The sequence below is a fragment of the Eulemur rufifrons genome, chromosome 9 (genome assembly GCF_041146395.1).
Source record: "Eulemur rufifrons isolate Redbay chromosome 9, OSU_ERuf_1, whole genome shotgun sequence".
In the NCBI taxonomy this organism is placed as follows: Eukaryota; Metazoa; Chordata; class Mammalia; order Primates; family Lemuridae; genus Eulemur; species Eulemur rufifrons.
Genome location: NC_090991.1, coordinates 51,165,906 through 51,181,797, shown reverse-complemented (window position 1 = coordinate 51,181,797; position 15,892 = coordinate 51,165,906). Strand labels below are relative to the sequence as shown.

At 60.1% G+C, this 15,892-nt stretch overlaps 2 protein-coding genes across 4 annotated transcripts in view; both read right to left on the bottom strand.

The window, feature by feature from the left end:
- The window catches only part of MYO15B (myosin XVB), a 31,909-nt gene extending 25,705 nt beyond the window's left edge, over positions 1 to 6,204 (bottom strand). The window contains exons 1-12 of the mRNA XM_069483171.1: positions 4,160 to 6,204; positions 3,760 to 3,823; positions 3,423 to 3,532; positions 3,176 to 3,252; positions 2,740 to 2,840; positions 2,326 to 2,429; positions 2,130 to 2,193; positions 1,897 to 2,010; positions 1,600 to 1,761; positions 906 to 1,019; positions 756 to 814; positions 547 to 679 (exon numbers count right to left, since the gene is read on the bottom strand). Of these exons, the coding sequence (XP_069339272.1) occupies positions 547 to 679; positions 756 to 814; positions 906 to 1,019; positions 1,600 to 1,761; positions 1,897 to 2,010; positions 2,130 to 2,193; positions 2,326 to 2,429; positions 2,740 to 2,840; positions 3,176 to 3,252; positions 3,423 to 3,532; positions 3,760 to 3,823; positions 4,160 to 6,204 (3,147 nt within the window). The remainder of the gene's footprint in view (positions 1 to 546; positions 680 to 755; positions 815 to 905; positions 1,020 to 1,599; positions 1,762 to 1,896; positions 2,011 to 2,129; positions 2,194 to 2,325; positions 2,430 to 2,739; positions 2,841 to 3,175; positions 3,253 to 3,422; positions 3,533 to 3,759; positions 3,824 to 4,159) is intronic.
- Positions 6,205 to 12,846: 6,642 nt separating this feature from the next.
- Positions 12,847 to 15,892, bottom strand: part of LLGL2 (LLGL scribble cell polarity complex component 2) — a 36,547-nt gene continuing 33,501 nt past the window's right edge. Inside the window, exons 18-26 of one of the 3 annotated variants that reach the window (XM_069482847.1) lie at positions 15,596 to 15,712; positions 15,317 to 15,483; positions 14,689 to 14,953; positions 14,339 to 14,492; positions 14,011 to 14,039; positions 13,756 to 13,803; positions 13,551 to 13,593; positions 13,398 to 13,459; positions 12,847 to 13,176 (exon numbers count right to left, since the gene is read on the bottom strand). In XM_069482847.1, the coding sequence (XP_069338948.1) occupies positions 13,169 to 13,176; positions 13,398 to 13,459; positions 13,551 to 13,593; positions 13,756 to 13,803; positions 14,011 to 14,039; positions 14,339 to 14,492; positions 14,689 to 14,953; positions 15,317 to 15,483; positions 15,596 to 15,712 (893 nt within the window). In that variant the 3' untranslated portion in view covers positions 12,847 to 13,168. The remainder of the gene's footprint in view (positions 13,177 to 13,397; positions 13,460 to 13,550; positions 13,594 to 13,755; positions 13,804 to 14,010; positions 14,040 to 14,338; positions 14,493 to 14,688; positions 14,954 to 15,316; positions 15,484 to 15,595; positions 15,713 to 15,892) is intronic. The other 2 variants (XM_069482849.1, XM_069482848.1) reach the window with 2 other exon arrangements.

The window sequence follows — 15,892 nt, the reverse complement described above, 5'->3', positions numbered from 1 at the left end:
TGTTACGATTTCTACTTTACAGATGGGAATGCTAGAGCTCAGAGAGGATGATTAACTTGGCTGAGGTCACACAGCTAGTAAGTGGCAGGACTGCTCCAGAGCCCTGCTCTCACCTGCTGTGCTAAGCAACCAGGAGGACAGCTTGGGCTTGGGCTGGTGCTGGGGCTTGCAGGGGACTCTAGCCCCTCCCAGAGTGACTCCAGGGCACTCACAGCCCAGGCTGGCCCAGAGAAGGAAGTGGAGGCCACGCAAAGGAACAAGGAGAGTGGCAGGAACCTCGTGCGGCTGGAGGCGAGTGGAAGTGAGAACTCCAAGGTTCTCCGCCAGCCTCACACCCAAACTGGACGCTAAACGCGCAGCAGGGCCCACACGCCCCAGTGCTCAGCCCGCGTCGCCCAGCAGATGCAGGAGCCACAGAAGGCACAGTGCCAGGCAGGCAAGCACCTCACGAGAGCCCCCACCCCGGGAGAGCTGGAGCAGCAGGGTCCCCAAGAATGCATGAGAAAGGCACGCCCCTCCGTCCTGGGCCCCACCCTAAGTGGTGACCTCAAAACCAAAGGCATCCACGACAGTGACAGTGGCCACGCTGCCTCCCTCCCCAGGTGCTGCCAGCCGTGCGTTGATCCTCGTCAGAAGCCAGTTGAAGAGTCGCGAGTACAGGGCCTTGGCCAGGGCATCCCTGTGGGCACAAGGAGTGAGCCATGCAGAGCAGAGCGCCAGGCCCAGCTTTGGCTCTCTCCCGTCCCCAGGGCCACCTGGCATCGATGGCGCTTTCCACAGGCAGGGATCGTGAGACTCGGCCATAAGGCGTCTCCTGGAGGGCAGAGGAGGCACACGTGGTGCGTCAGGCCTGTGGCCCTCAGCAGGGGCCAGCTTGGGCCCCTGCCCAGGAACCCCCAGCTCACCACGATCCTCCGGGTGACAGCCCCCTCCAGGCATTCTGGTGGCACCTGCAGCAACCGGGCTGCTGTGTGGATCTCGGCCCAGCTGGACACAGCAGCCACCTCCTGGGACTCGCACTGGACAGAGAAGGGAGGGAGAGGGACAGCTCTGCTTGAGCAATGGACACATCCTCCAGGGCAGGAGCAGGGCCTTGCTTTGCCCGGAAAGCTGCCCTGTCACCCAAAGGGACGATAGCACACGGGGAGATCTGGGCTGCTGTGAGCCAGGCTGTGGGCCTGGGTGCGAGTCCTGACGAGTTGGACGATCTGGTAAGTCCCTTTCCCCTCCGAGCCCCCACTGCCTTACTGTTAAGGGGGAAACAGTAACGCTTATGGCACGGTGGTGTCCTCGTGAAAGCTAAATTGGAAAACAAATGTAAAGTGATTTACACAACTGGGCACATAATAGCTGCTTGTTTAACGCCAGGTGTTCTTCCCAGGGTGGCAGCTTAGTGGCAGAGTCACTGGGAGAGATGCAGACTTTCCAGGCCTCAGTTTTCTCATCTGTGCAGTGGGGGTCTGCCTGCTTCCCAGGACAGCCAGGGCTTTGTAGTCCCCTATACGCCAACGCTTGGCGCCATCATCATTGCCCTGATTATGCAAAGAAGCCACCCCTGACCCTGTGCCCCCACTGGCCCCTGCCCACGGGGAAGCCCACCTCTGAGGATGAGAAGCAGATGTTGCCCAGCTGCACGATGGTGGCCAGCACGGCCCAGACCGTGGTCAACTCCTCAGGGCATAAGCCCATCACCTGCAGGGCCTTGGTCAGCCCTGTGAAGTCCTGGGCATCCTCCTTGCCCTGGAGCCTGCAGGCCTGGCCCTGCGGGCACAGCGGGGCTTGGGGTAGGACCTGGCCACGCTGCAGCCTCCCTCTACTCCGCTCCTCCTCAGAGCCCAGGGCAGAGACCCTTCTCTGGGCAGGCCCTCTCCCCGGCACCACGAGGGCTGCCCTCACCTGGTTGAGGTAGTAGTAGGTCTCTGGTCCCTGCAGGGAGAGCTGCTCCCGCTCCTCGGGCTCCAGCCCTGCCAGTAGCTCGTAAAACACATGGAAGCTCCGCTCAGCCTGGGCCTTGGGGAGGAGGACTGGCTTAGGGGCACACCGGCCTAGGGCTTAGGGGTCTACAGTGGCCCCCTCTGTCTTTCCCACCCTAGGAGCTGGGAAGGGGTGGGCAGCAGGGTGTCCCTTACCTGAAACACTACCCTAGAGGTCTCAAGGAGATAATGTGACACAGAGGCTCCCACGATGACCCCACTGTGGGGACAGGAGACAGGGGGTGCTGTGGGCCCCACCAGGGGCTAGACCCAAGAGCAGCAGCCTCAGGTTCTCTGTAAGGGTCACTGATCATGGGTGCCCCCTGTGCCCAGCCGGACCCCTGTCACTCACTGCTGCAGGCGGAGGCGTAAGACCTGGCCGAAGCGGCTGGCGTTGGCGTTGAGGATGGTCTTGGCATGGCCAAAGCTGCTGAGTATGCGCAGCACGTCATCCAGCTACATGGGACAGGGTGGGGGGGACAGCAGCGGTAGCCCTGGGACAGCAGCGCTATCATCATCAGGTACCCCAGCTGAGGGTACCCCACACCAGCTGGCTGGGCTGGTTCCCCGGGGGAAGGTCAGTCCCATCAGAAGAGGCAATGTCTGGGGCTAACCCTCCAAGATGCCAGCGGCCTGAAAACTACCCTCCTCCTGGCCAAAGGACAAAGATGGCCCCTCTTGGATCCTGGGGCGGGAAATGGCCAGCTGCCCCCCAGAAGGAGACAGGAGGCCAGCTTGGTCCATGAGCCTCCAGCCTGGCCCTCACCTGACACCCTCTGTCCCTCGTCTGCTCCAGGCTGCTTAGGAACTGCACGATCTTTTTGGCGGCTTCTGTCTTCCCTGAGCCGCTGTGCCCACTGTGGGAGGGAGGAGCTAAGGATGGGGGTGGAGGGCGGTAGGGTCTCCAGAAGGGGCATGCAGGACCACTCCACTGAACCTGGGAACTAGGATGTACTACCTGGAGGTGACACCTACCCTGGGGGACACCCCTGGAAATGCAGAGAGACCTGGGGCATGGAGACCAAACCGAAAAAATTGCCCAAGATGCCACATTCCAGGAGCACATGTGATGACTTCAGCCAGCAGCGTGGCGCTAACGAAGTCCAGAGCTGCAGCCCAGCCATGGACCGGACCAGCAGGTTCAAGTACAGACCTCACGCCTCGACCCACCAGCCTTCAGCCGAGCAGGGCAGCCACAACTCACCCCAGGAGAATGCAGGGGTCCTGCCCAGTGCTCTGAGACAGGCTGTAGGCTGATGCCACGACAGCAAAGATGTGCCTGGGGGAGGAGGGCAGGGGGAGATGAGAATGTTGCCAGAGATGGGCACCTGGGACCCTCTTAGGTGTAGCAGGACATGCCCACGGGCCCCAGGACCTCAGTCAATGGGACACGCTGGGGCCTGGCCGCCTGGGAGGTGAGCAGAGACTCGATGGGGCAAAGGCACATACGGGGTGGTATTGGGGGCCTTCCTGGGGTGGTAGCTGGCCAGGACCTCAGGTGAGAAGAGAGGCAGGGGCCGGTGGGGGTTCAGAGAGAGCAGGAGGGGCCCCCCAAAGGTCTGGGGAAGAAAGCAGAAGCTCTCATCAGAGCGTGGAGGGAGCAGGGGCTCCAAGGCACCCCAGCCCAGCCCTCCAGCCCCCCCGAGCAGGTCCCAGAGAGGGTTCACCACCCAGCCCAGAGAGGAAGAGGAAGAGGAAGGGGAAGCTCCAGGGTTGCCGGGGAACCCTGTGTCCCCAGGGGAAAGGGAATCCCAGCCCACCAGCCCCTCCCTGCAGCCCCCCATACATAGATGCGGCCCAGGTGAAACCTCTTCTTGAGGCACAGCAGCACGGAGCTGTCACACACCAGCCTGTGGGGACAGCAGGGAGGAGGGGGAGGAGTTGGGGGAGGAGGAGGCTGTGGGTTAGCTCTGCCACCAAGCCCCCAGAGCCTTAGCCCTACAAGGGGGACTGGGCTGTTAAGGACAAGCAGGACCAGGCGCTGTCCCAGAAGGAAGCCTTGTGCGGATTGTGCCTGGGGAAATGCACCTGACTCACCCCTCTCCTGCCCCTTCCAGCCTGGCGGCCTCTCCTGGGGCAAAACCCCTTCAAGGACTCAGTGGGTCTATACAATCCATAAAGACAGGCAGGGTGGGATGCAAGGAAGCTCGACCAATCGATGGCAGATTGGGAAGGGTGGGGCTCACCGCAGCCGCGCCAGGTCCTCAGTGTCCTCCAGGCCATCTCCGAGGCCCCTGCCCTCCACACCGAGGAAAGGCAGCGCCTCCAGGCCGGGGCCGAGGTTCAGCTCCAGGTCCTTCTCCAGCGCCGCCTCGGCCTCGTCCTCGGGCTCCCACCGCTCCCTCAGGGACTCACCCGGTCCCGGCGTCCTCTCCCGCTGCAGGCGGGTCTCCAAGGCGAGTTGGGGCAGCAGCACGACCGTGGCAAGCCCAGGGTCCTCGCGGGGGCCCGAGCCCTGAGCCCAGTGCACCGGGGTCTCAGCCGCCAGGGGCTCCGGCTCCGCTTCACTGCTGGAGCCGCTCTCATCGAGTGGGGGCCCGTCGGGGGCAGTCGGAGCCAGGATCGAGGCGCGGCGGGGCCCGGCCACCCCTTCGCCACTCGCTCTGCGTCCCTCACTGTCACCCCCGGCCCCTGCACGAGGCCAAACGCGGCCCTCCCCTGTGGGGGCGACCGCGGACGCTTCTCCAGAGCTCCGACTGCTCGACGCCGTCCCCGCCCTGTGGATCCTGGGGAACACGACCGCGAACTTGGGATCTGGACTCGGGTCCTCCTGGTCGGAAGGGTCGTCGGGGACTGGGCTCTTCGAAGCCTGCGGAGGGCTCGAGCCGCCGCCAGGGGGACCCTTGGGCTGTCCCCCCAGCCCTGCTACGCCCGCCAGGCGCAGCGCTAGGCGGCGCCGCAGTCCCGGCCCGCGGCCCGGACCCCCGCCCGCTCGCGGCCCGGCCCCCTGCTCCTGGGTGTCCCGCGGCCGCTGCCGCAGCCGCAGCCACCGCAGGAGGCCCAGTGCCCGCACCACACGCAGGAGCCGCTCCTTGAGACTGGCGCGGCAGGGACCCGCCGCCTGGGGAGCGGGGCCCGGCTGGGGCCTCGCGCGGAGCCTGCGCACCACCACGAGGGCGGCCGTCAGCGCTGGGTCCCCCGGCTCGTCCTCCCCTGCGGCTTCGCTCTCGCCCGCCGCCACTTGTACCTTCCCCACCACCTTTCCGACACGGAGGCGCAGAGCCCGGGCCGTCGAGGCCTTGGCTGTTTCAGGCTCGACGTCCCGCTGCGCTCCGGTGTCACCCGCGTCCCAGGCCTGCCCGGTGTCCCGAGGAGCCCGCGAGCTCCCGGGGACGCGCGCACAGCTGCCCTGGCGAGGCCTGGGGGCCGTGGCTTTTCCGCCAGGCTCGGCCTTTTGGGCCTCAGGGGCCCGGCTCGGGGTTCCCGGGGCTGCACATGGGCCCAGTCTAGGCCCAGCCCCCCGCAGTCTCGAGTCCGTGTCTGTCCCGGAATCCGCACTCGCTCTCTGGGGCCCTGTCCCCGACGACCTTTCTGGGGCCCAGGGCTCAGCCAGGGGCTCGTCGCTGCTCAGGCCGTCGGTGCTCGGGAGCTCGCATGGCTCTGGCGCCGAGTGCGGCCCGGCGTCGGTCCATTCCGAGCCAGTGTCCGTTGGCTCCGGCTGGGGCCGCAGTTCCGGGGCCTCGCCGTTCTGGCCGCTGCTCTCCTGGACCTCGCGGGCTTCGCTGTCCGGGCAGGAGCTGCCTCCGTCGCCGCCCGACGTGTCCACATCGAGACTCTGGGTCTCTTGCTGGCCCCTACGAGCCGAGGGTCCCCGCCCTTTTCCTCTCTTCCTGCAGCGGCCGTGCTCACCCATCCGCCCCTCTTCTTGGGGGAGGCTCCCCTGCTCCAGGCACCCTCCACAGCTGTCCCCAGGTTCGTGGCTCTCCTTGGATCCGAGTCCCTGCCGCGCGCTGCCTTCCCTCTCCTGGGCCTCCGGTGGCCACTCAGCCCTGGGCCGTCTGCTCCGGCTGTCCCTCTTTGCGATGGGCTTCATGCGGCCCCCATTGGTCCCCTGGACCCCGACGGTGGCGGGCTGCCTGGCCTGTGTCACCCCGCGGGCCTTGTCGCGGCCGGGCCGGCGTTCCCGGCTGGGCTCGCCATCCGTGCTGGCTGACCCGGACTCCTGCTCCCCCGAGGCTGGCGTCCCGGCCCTCGCTGGGCGCGGGGGCGCTTTCCCCTTGTTCCGGCCCATGACCAGCCCAGAGAAGTTTGGTTTCCTGACGCCCAGGTCCTCTCCTCTTCCCCGGGGATCTGGCTGCCCGCCGGTGCCCTCGGCCTTCTGTGCAGTGCGCCACCCGGGCTCTGCTCTGGCGTGGGCTACAGGCTCAGTTTCTCCTGCACCCCCGGGGCTCCCGCCTTAAGCACAGCATCAATAATGCAGGAGGCAGCGGGTCCTGACCCACCCGGCCAACAATGGAGCGGCAGAACCCGCCCAGGAAACAGGATACGCGGCGGCTGCGGAGAAAGGCCCCGGACGGGGCAGCCTTGCTGCCTGGGAGTCGCTGCCAGCTAGGCCAGCCTGGCACCGCGCCACACTGAGGGGGCTGCGCTCTGCTCCCACCCCAATGTTTGCCCAGCGCGGGAGGGCAGAGCGAAACTGTCTGGGACTGTTCCATCGACCTGGGGGCTCCAGGAGGCTGAGACTCCGCCCGCCCTGGCACACAGAGCACTCCATGAGTTTGGTTAGTTCTTTTTTTTAATTCTTAAATGTAATTTACTGAAAAACACATAAAACATAAATGGCCACCTTGAACTGGTGTAAAACAAATGCCTGTGTACCCCCGTGGAGTCCTGGAATAGAATCAAACCCCATAAATCCCCAATTGCCCAATGCATGTGCTTTTAAAATATTTTTTGAACAGGTGATACATTCACATAATTCAAAATTCACAAAGAAAATGTCTCCCATTCCTGAGCGTCAGCTGCTCAGTTTTCCCTGAGGCTACCTATTTCTGTATTTCCTTCCGGAGCTATCCATGGAGAGAAAAGCAAATATTGTTTTATTTTTCTCTTTGGCACAAATGGAAGCTTATTTGCTCAGGCGTCTTCCCCCGTTCCCCACTTTTTAACTTGGTGATTTAAGTTTATTATTATTATTATTATTTTAGGGACAGTTTCCCTCTGTTGCCTAGGCTGGAGGGCAGTGGCATGGTCGCAGCTCACTGTAGCCTCGATAATAATGGAATAATAGTACTGCAAAGAGCGTCCTTTCTTTCCTTACACTGGAGCTCCAGTGCTCCTCCTCTTCCCTCATTGTATTCCAGCAAATGAAGGCACCATACTTCAACCAATTCTGTACTGATAAGTTTTTACATCCAAAGTGGATGCTGCCTTCATCTCATCTTTTGCTTAGATTACAAACAGTAGCATATTTCACCCGTGTCCAAGTAGAATCAACTCCTAGAAGTAGATTGCTGAACCACAGGGCATGTGCATTTGTAATTTTGAGATGTCCAAGTTCATCTCCATGAGGGTCGTTCTAGTTTACGCTCCCACCAATGAGATGGGAGACAGCCGTTCCCACAGAGCATTCACGCACGGGTGTTACCCAACATTTTTGACACTTTGAAACATGCCAAATAAAATCTCGGTGTCTTGTTAAGTTCATTTCTCTGTGAAAATAAGCAGTTCCCCCCTCTTAGAACCACTGTGTTTCCTTTTTTGAGACCTGTCTGTCTTTTCTCATCCCTCACCCATCTTTCTGCTGCATGCGAGTGGGGCTGCTCCTTGTTGGTTAGACTGTAGTTAAACCCAGGCGGGACGTGGGAGGCCACCCGAGGGCCCCCAGATTGAGGCAGCTGTTGCTGGGCAGCCTTGGGGGCACCAAGATGGAGCCAGATGAGCTGTCCTGCCAGGACCTGTGACCTGCCCCATAGGGACTCGTGTGCCCCGCTCCCCACTGACAATCTTGCTCTGGTCTGTCCTTCCTGGCAGCACCACCCAGCACAGAGCAGGGGAGGGAACATTCCAGATTGCAGCACTTTCCCTCAGAATGCTGACCCGTCCACCCGCGCCTGCCTCGCACCCATCTATCTGCACACCTGCTAGAACCAGCCTGGAGCTGGGCACAGCTGCTGCCCGCACCCACATCCTCCCACATCCCCCAGGAGGGCCACTCAGCCCAGAGGACTGGTTTGAGCAACAAGGTGAGAGTGACTCTGCTCTCAAGGAGGCAGCCTTTTGGGCAGGGAGCAGCTGTCAGAAAGGCCAGGAGCTCACGGGTAGCAGCCTGGAGCTGTACCCGTGCCACCAACCCTGATGGGTGGAGAGCGATGATGTCAGAGGGCTCTTTTCTCCTGCAAGAAGCAGGACATGGGTGAGGGATTCACACAGTGGACAGGACACAGTGTTGAGAACCATCCACGATCACCTGTAACGTGGACAACCTTGCAAACGTAGGGGCAAGTGAAAGCAGCCCAGCAGAATGAGCAGCCGCTGCGTGATTCCATTTCTGTAAAGTGCAAAAACAGGCAAAGTGGTTTACAGAGTGATGCCCCTAGGGCTGGTGATGACTAGGAGGGGAACGAGGGAACCCACCACGATGTGGGTGATGCTTTTTGTTCAGTTTGTGGGGATTTGTGGAGTGGCACCTAGGACGTGTGCACTATTGGCTTGTGTTTTATAAAGATAGCACAGAGAGGCTGTAATCCCAGCACTCTGGGAGGCCGAGGCAGGAGGATCGATTGAGCCCAGGAGTTCAAGACTAGCCTGAGCAACAAAGCAAGACCCCGTCACTACAAAAAAACAAAGAAAACAGAAGAATTAGCAGGGCATGGTGGTGCGCACCTGTAGTCCCAGCTATTCCAGAGGCTGAAGCAGGAGGATCGCTTGAACCCAGGAGTTTGAGGTTGCAGGGAGCCGTGATGACACCACTGCACTTCAGCCCATGTGATAGAGCGAGACCCTGTCTCAAAAAAAAAAAAAAAAAAAAGAAAAAGAAAAGAAAAGAAAAGAAAAAGCTCACTGTTTTGCCCTGGGTAAGCAACAATAATAATAGCAAATAGCTAGCACTCCAGGGCTTATGCTGTGCCAGGCACTGTTCTAAATGCTTTACTATGGATTCATCTAATCCTTGAAAGCATCTAAGAAGTAGGTGCTATGAGGATGCCCATTTTGTGGATGATACCACTGAGGCACAGCTAGTGAGCGTCAGAGCTGGGGATGCCAATCCAGGCAGTCTGGCTCCAAAGGCCCAGCTGGAGAATGGGTATAAGGAGAGTCAAAAGACAAAATTACAACAAATTTAGTTAAAAGATCTTCATTGCCTTTTACTTGTGATTCCAGAATTGGGAAACACCTCATTCTATAAAACAGATTAATGTTCAAGCCAGGCAAAGTGGGGTGCACCTGTAGTCACAGCAACTCAGGGGGCTGAGGCTGGATGATTGCTTGAGCTCAGGGGTTCGAGACCAGCCTGGACAATGTAATGAGACCCTGTCTCAAAAAAAAAAGATTAATGTTCAGATGAGCTGAGTAGAGGAGTAGGCTTTATAGATAGAAAAGGCTGAAGAAAGCAGAGAACAAAAAGCAGATTGGTTGTTTCAAAATGACTTTCCTTGCAAAGGTTAGAGCAGAGGGGACCTTCTTATCATACCAGCTAAAACTGGCATGTTTGGCGGTCTATCATGTCTTTCTCTCTCCTGATTTCTTGGAAGGTCAGATTAAACAACTTGGTTTCAGCGTGGCTGCATGGAACTCCAGCAAGAGAGACTCTCAGCGTGGCTGCATGGAACTCCAGCAAGAGAGACTCCATCCTGGTCTGGTCTGTTGGGCCTGGTGCAGGAGCTCAGTCCAAACCAATGGCCTCCTATGGGCCGTGTGCAACAGGAGCTACACCACTGCGAACCGAGCTCTGGTTCCCCGGTGGCTCCATTGCAATGTGTCCTGTGAGCTCAGGACAAGCTCTCCAGCTCTGTGCTCCTGTCCAAGCTCCTGCCTCCTTGGGCGCCCTCCTCTCCTCCCTGTCGACCCAGGCCAGGGCTGTATCTCACCCAGCCGGGTGGGCGTGGCAAGCTTCTTACCCTCTGAGCCCCAGTTCCCTTCCCAAGCATCATTTCACTTAAACCCTAGGAAGGGGCTATGATCCCACTTTGCAGATAAGGAGATGGCTCAGAGAGGTGAAGTAGCTAAAGGACATATAGCCAGTAAATGAGGAATTGGGGACCAAGCCCAGGTCCCGTGCCCCTTAGTACCCACTCTGCTGTTGAACACACACTGAACCCACAGTGCTTCTGCTGAGAATCAGCTTTGGAACCAGACAGCCTTGGTCCCCCTTCCCGCTGCAGTACTCCAGCTCCTGGCAGTGTGACCTTGAAAACCTTCAGAGAACCACCAGGCTAATCTGGACACCAGGGGAGAAGGGCCACCCCCAAGCCTACTTCCCATTCACTTCCTCTGCCTGCTTCGCTCCGGAGTATCGTGAACACCTCCCTTGGGCTGTGTGCCGAGCCTCTCCTCCTCTCCTGGCCTTACCCACCGTCCACAGTAACTTTCACCTCCTGTGGGTGGGTGTTCACTAGGAGCCAGGTGCTGTCTGATTTTACAGCTCTCATTTAATCCTTACAACCCTCTGAGGAAGGCCCTAATATTATGCTCATTTTACAGATAAGTAAATGAAGGCCCAGGAGCAAGGTCATCTACCTGAGGTCACACAGCCAGCCACAGGAAAAGCCAGGGCTCAAGGGCTGGATCTGCCTGACTTCAAAGTCTAAATGAACACTAAGTCTCCCACCTCTTCAGATGCCAAGACCCTTGTGTCTGAATCTCCAGAGCACGGATCCAGTCGCCTGTTGTCCATCTCCAGGGCCCTCGGAGTCAGCACGAACCCCTCCCGCTCACTCACCTCCTCCCATGTGGCAGCTGTCCTTGTCAACCCAGCCCTGTCAATCCATGCCTCTGTCCCACCGCCACCATCACCTCTCCCCTGGACTGCTGCAAGGACCTCCAACACCTCTCCCTGTGCCAGCCCAGCTTCCTCCAATTCACCTTCTAGAGAAGGGATGCCAAGCCCTTCCATTTGTGCACACCCATCAATAAAAAGTATTCATCTCACACTCCCCATATGGGAATGTTTTCTTAGAACTGAAATATGCAAAGCGCTGGCATTAGCTAACACTTCAAAGCATAGTGTACTTAAAGCAAAGCTCGTTCTTAAGGAGTATGGAAGTAAATCCACTTTTAAAGAGTCTTCCCGATGTTTTCAGGGGCATGTGTGGTTTGACTTCTTGTTCAGTTTCATCAGCCAGACCATTGCTGTGGACACGCGTTCCTCTGAGCCACGGAGCGCTGGCTCCGCCACTTTCCCCTGACTCGCTGGTGCTTGCATCATCACCATTATCTTCAATCCTTGGTCTCTTGGCAGGGAACGTCATGTTACTTGTCCATTTGTGTGTTAGTTTAGCTAAATGGATAAAACAAGCTGTACATCACCTTAAATTCACAAACACCCACACAAGGCTGAGCATGGTGGCTTGCACCTGTAATCCTAGCTCTTAGGGAGGCCGAGGTGAGAGGATCGCTTGAGCTCACAATTTCAAGACCAGCCTAAGCGAGAGTAAGACTCTGTCTCTACAAAGAATAGAAAAATTAGCCGGGCATGGTGGTGCATGCCTGTATTCCTAGCTACTGAGGTCGCTGAGGCAGGAGGATCACTTGAGCCCAGGAGTTTGAGGTTGCTGTGAGTAATGATGATGCCACTGCACTCTAGCCACGGTGACAGAGTGAGACTCTGCCTTAAAAAACGCAAAAACCAAAAAACCCACGGAAGTCCCCATATGCTAGGGTGGGGCATCCAGCTCTCCGGGGTGTGATGTTCCCTCCAGCCCTTGGACAAGACCGGTAGGCGACTCTCTGACCTACAGACCGAGGACCCCAGCATCAACCCAAAGTATAGACAGTAAAGCTTAATTTCTTTTACGATAAGAAATAAAGACAGCCTGTGTATAGAATTCTAACAAGTTCCTCCTGTCCCAGACGGGGGTCATGTGCCCCCCATCAGTAACTCACGGGACTCCTGTGAACCTCACAATAGGGAAGGACTCTTGTGCCTGTTTTGCAGGAGAAAGTGACTCCAGAGGTGGTAATTAATTCACACGAGAGGACCTTGGCCAGGGTTTGAACTACAGTGATCTCTAGGACAAATCTCGGCAGAGCCCTTCCCTGCTTAAAACTCGTCAGGTGCCTCCGCTGCCTCAGGATAAAGCCCAGACTCCCGCAGGCATCTTACTGGGCGTCCCCCAACCTCTGTGGCTCGGCTTCTGTCTGCCCAGCGTCCCTGCCCACTTCCTCTGAGCACAGCATTCTTCTTCTCTTCGGGACGGCTCCTCCACACTCCTCATGGTTTGCGGGTGCCCACCTCAGAAGCCCCTCTGCGCCCTCCCAAGGAGCAACAGGGCTCTGGCTCCTAAAGCCCTTCCCAGCTGTCTGAGCCCCCCACTAAGGGGACGGTGGGGGAGGCCTCTCATCTCCAGGCACTGCTTCCACCTCAGCAGCACCCCATGGTCCCCCTGATGTCCAGAAAAAGCCACCCTGTTTGAGATGTTGTGGGTGTCTTCCCCTCCTGACAGCAGGGAAAAGCCAGCGAGGGGTGACCTGGACCCAGGGACACAGGCTCCAGATGGTTCACGCCTGCCATTTGTTCCCAGAGAACACGCAGGGGTGCTCAGACACACCCAAGCTCGGTTTGCTCCGATTCAAACAGCTTAAACGGGTTCTCCTGGCCACCAGCCTGGGCCCGCGGCCAGACCCCAGCGGGAAAGGCAAGGTCGCGGCTAAGGCTTTGCATTTACAGGGAAAATTTCTGTGCAGTTGAAACAGCAGGTGGACGAGCCCAGTGAAGAGGTAATAGGTGTTTATTAAAAACTTTATCACCCAGAGGCAGTTCAATTTTATAATTTAAAACCCAGCCCACTACAAAAAGGGGGGATGGGAGGAATAAAAACTGTGCAACATTGACCCAGGGACTGAGGCCCCACAGGGGCAGCCCCAGGGGCCGGGACCTCCCCCCGCCCGAGGCCAGCAGCAGCTGCAGGGTGGAACCCGGGGCGCCCCCAGCCCCTGGCCCAGCCCAGTGCACGGGCCTCTCCAGCCGGGGCAGGGCCCCGAGGAAGGGCCCTCAGTAGTGTGTGCTCTTCATGTAGCCTGGACGCCCGTCCTGCTCACTCTGCTGTAGAAGGACATGGAGGAACAGCAGCTTAGGGTGGCCCTGGATAGGACGGGACACCTCAGCTGCCCACTCGGAGCCCAGACACGGCGGTTTCCAGGACACCTGGAGCATGTGTCAGGGCTGGGATGGACCCAGAGGCCTGCAGGGCCAGGGGCCCTTCCCCCTCTCCCTCCCGGGCAGCACGTCCCCCCGCAGCAGTGTCCAAGTGCCAGCGCTCCTACCTCCCCCATTGCTGAGGCTGTATCCCACGGCCACTCGATGAGAACGCCAGTTGCCATAGCTCCTGCATCAGCAGAGACAGGGAGTCACCATCCACGGGGCCCCTTGTTCTCAGTGTTCTCCCGACACCTCTCCCAGCCCGGGCAGTGACTCACCCTCGGTCTCCCTCCAGCGTGCTCTGCACTTCCTTCAGGACTCCTGCAGGCCGGGGGTGGGGAACAGAGGCCCGCTGAGGCTGGCCAGCCAGCAGCCCTTCTCCCCTTTCACCATGGGGCGCTAGACAGGTCCGTTGCATCCTGGCCCTCCAAGCCTCCCCCACCCCTCCCTCGTGCCGACCCCACCAACTCCAGCCCGACTCACGCTCGTCGTTGAGCAGAGCATGCTCCATCACCAGGCCCAGCTTCTTCTCTGGAAGGTAGAGGCCAGGTCAGGCGAGCCCCGCCCTGGGCCCTCCTCTGCCCGGCTCTCTCCTTACCAAGGTTGGGGTGCTCGGAGCCCCGAGCCCAGGGCTGGAAGGAATGCTGTTTCTACTCCCAGCCCCGACAGTACCTGCTCAGCCGGGGGTGCCCTTCCCTCTTGCCCAGCCCCAGGTGTGGCCCAGGAGCCCCGTCTTACCCTCTCCATCGCTCTGGCTCCCTGAGTTCCTGTGGGGGAGAGAGCGTGAGGACAGGGCTCCGGGGCTCCCTGCCCTGGCTCTGGAAGCCCCGTTCTCATGAAGAGTAAGTGAAGGTCAGCTGGCCTACACACCCAAGCAGGGGGAGCCTGGTGGGTAAACCGAGCCCTGCCCTGGACTGGCAGCTTGCATGGGAGGGAGGGGACCAGGAAGAGGCACAGAGAGCCTGGGGTGGGGGTAGTGGGGCTCTGGCCACAGTGGTGGGAGCTCAGGCATCTCAGGGAAGCAGCAGGGGGAGAGGCTGGGGAGGCCTCTGGCCCTTCCACCCACCTGGCCCGGCCCGAGGCCTTCCCGGGGCCTGCCCCATTGCCGGGCCGGCTGTGATTCTTGGTTTCTGCCAAATCCACCAGACACCGGGGCTCAACCAGCCACTTGGTGGAGAGAGAGAAGCGCTCGAACTCAGAGGGGGAGATCAGGTAGAAACCTGGGGGGAGGAGGAAAAGGCACGTGAGGCCCGACTGGTACTCCTGGGCCCTGGAGCTGCCAGGGTGGGAGTAAGGCCTGGGGCCTCCCTCACAGCTCCCACCCGAGGCCAACCCAGCCTCGCCATGGCTGCAGCGCCCCTGCCCACGCTCAGCAGCGCCCAGGGCCCCACACCTGCCCCAGCCCTGCTCGCACACCTTGGCCATATTTGGTGAAGACGCAGGAAGCGATGCCACTGACGTCCTCCCGGCGGATGCAGCTGTAGCGCACCTGAGGCTTGAGCAGGGGCAGTGAGACCACTTGGATGTCGCCCAGGTTGGTGAGGACCGCCAGGTGGTACTCGCCATAATCCTCAGCTCGACGGCTGCCGAAGTGGGCCACGCCGACCCGCCGCACTCGCGAGCCTTCCAGGGCCGTCAGCTTCAGCTTCAGCTTGGCACTCACCTTGGGCAGCGTGAACACCTGCGGGCGCGGGGTGACCGGTCATGCCCGCGGCCAGAGCACAGTTCTGCTGCTGCTGACGCCTCACAGCGTCCTAGCTAACCCTGCTAGGGCTCAGTGCCACCCCAGCTCTCGGACTGGCAGGATGCCGAGGTCACTGACTTCCATGTCTGGGTTTTGTCCCTTCCACAGACATAGGTCCTGCCTCAGTCCCTACCTCTGACCCGCGGCACAGGGATCCAAGACCTCCCCCCTTCCTTCCGGTGCCTCTGCAGCCCCTCAGACACAAGCCCCTGAGTCCCAGCCGTCACGTGTGTGCCCAGGTCCTGAGGCCCTTGGATGTCCCAGGGATTTCCAGGGACCCTGCTGCCACCCTTGTGGCACCTTGAACTGTTCCTCTGACACGACGAGCAGCTGGTGGCTTCCCTGCATATCTGGGCTCTTTGACAGGTCATGGGCCACTTCCAGGGGCTCGGGAAGGGGTACGCTGTGTCCGTCGAGCACGAGGATGCCCACAACGGGCGCCCGGTGCATCAGCTGGATCTCCTTGGCTGCAGGAAGGAGGCAGGCGGCAGGGCTGTGGGTGGGCAGCAAGGCCGGGGCCACCACCCGCCCAGGCCCGGGCAGTCTGAGTGTCCCCTGCTCTCCCCGCCCAGTACTCACCCTGCTCCGCCCGCACCGGCTCATCCATCCTCCGCTCGGCCGGGGGCACGCGCAGGGAGAAGGCGTAGACGGTGCCCCCGTTGGTGCCAGCCCACAGCGAGGGGCAGTGGCGGGAGCCTGCAGAGCAGCAAAGGTCTGGGAGTCGGGTGGAGCTGGGCAGCTGGGGCCCACGTCCCCGGTTTCCCTCCTGAGGAAGGTCGGGAAGGTGCTCTGATAGCCACACGGGCTCGTATACACACGATCCCGGACCCAGGACAGCCCGGCCCTGGCTGTGAAACGGCAGCGGAGAGCCCACCC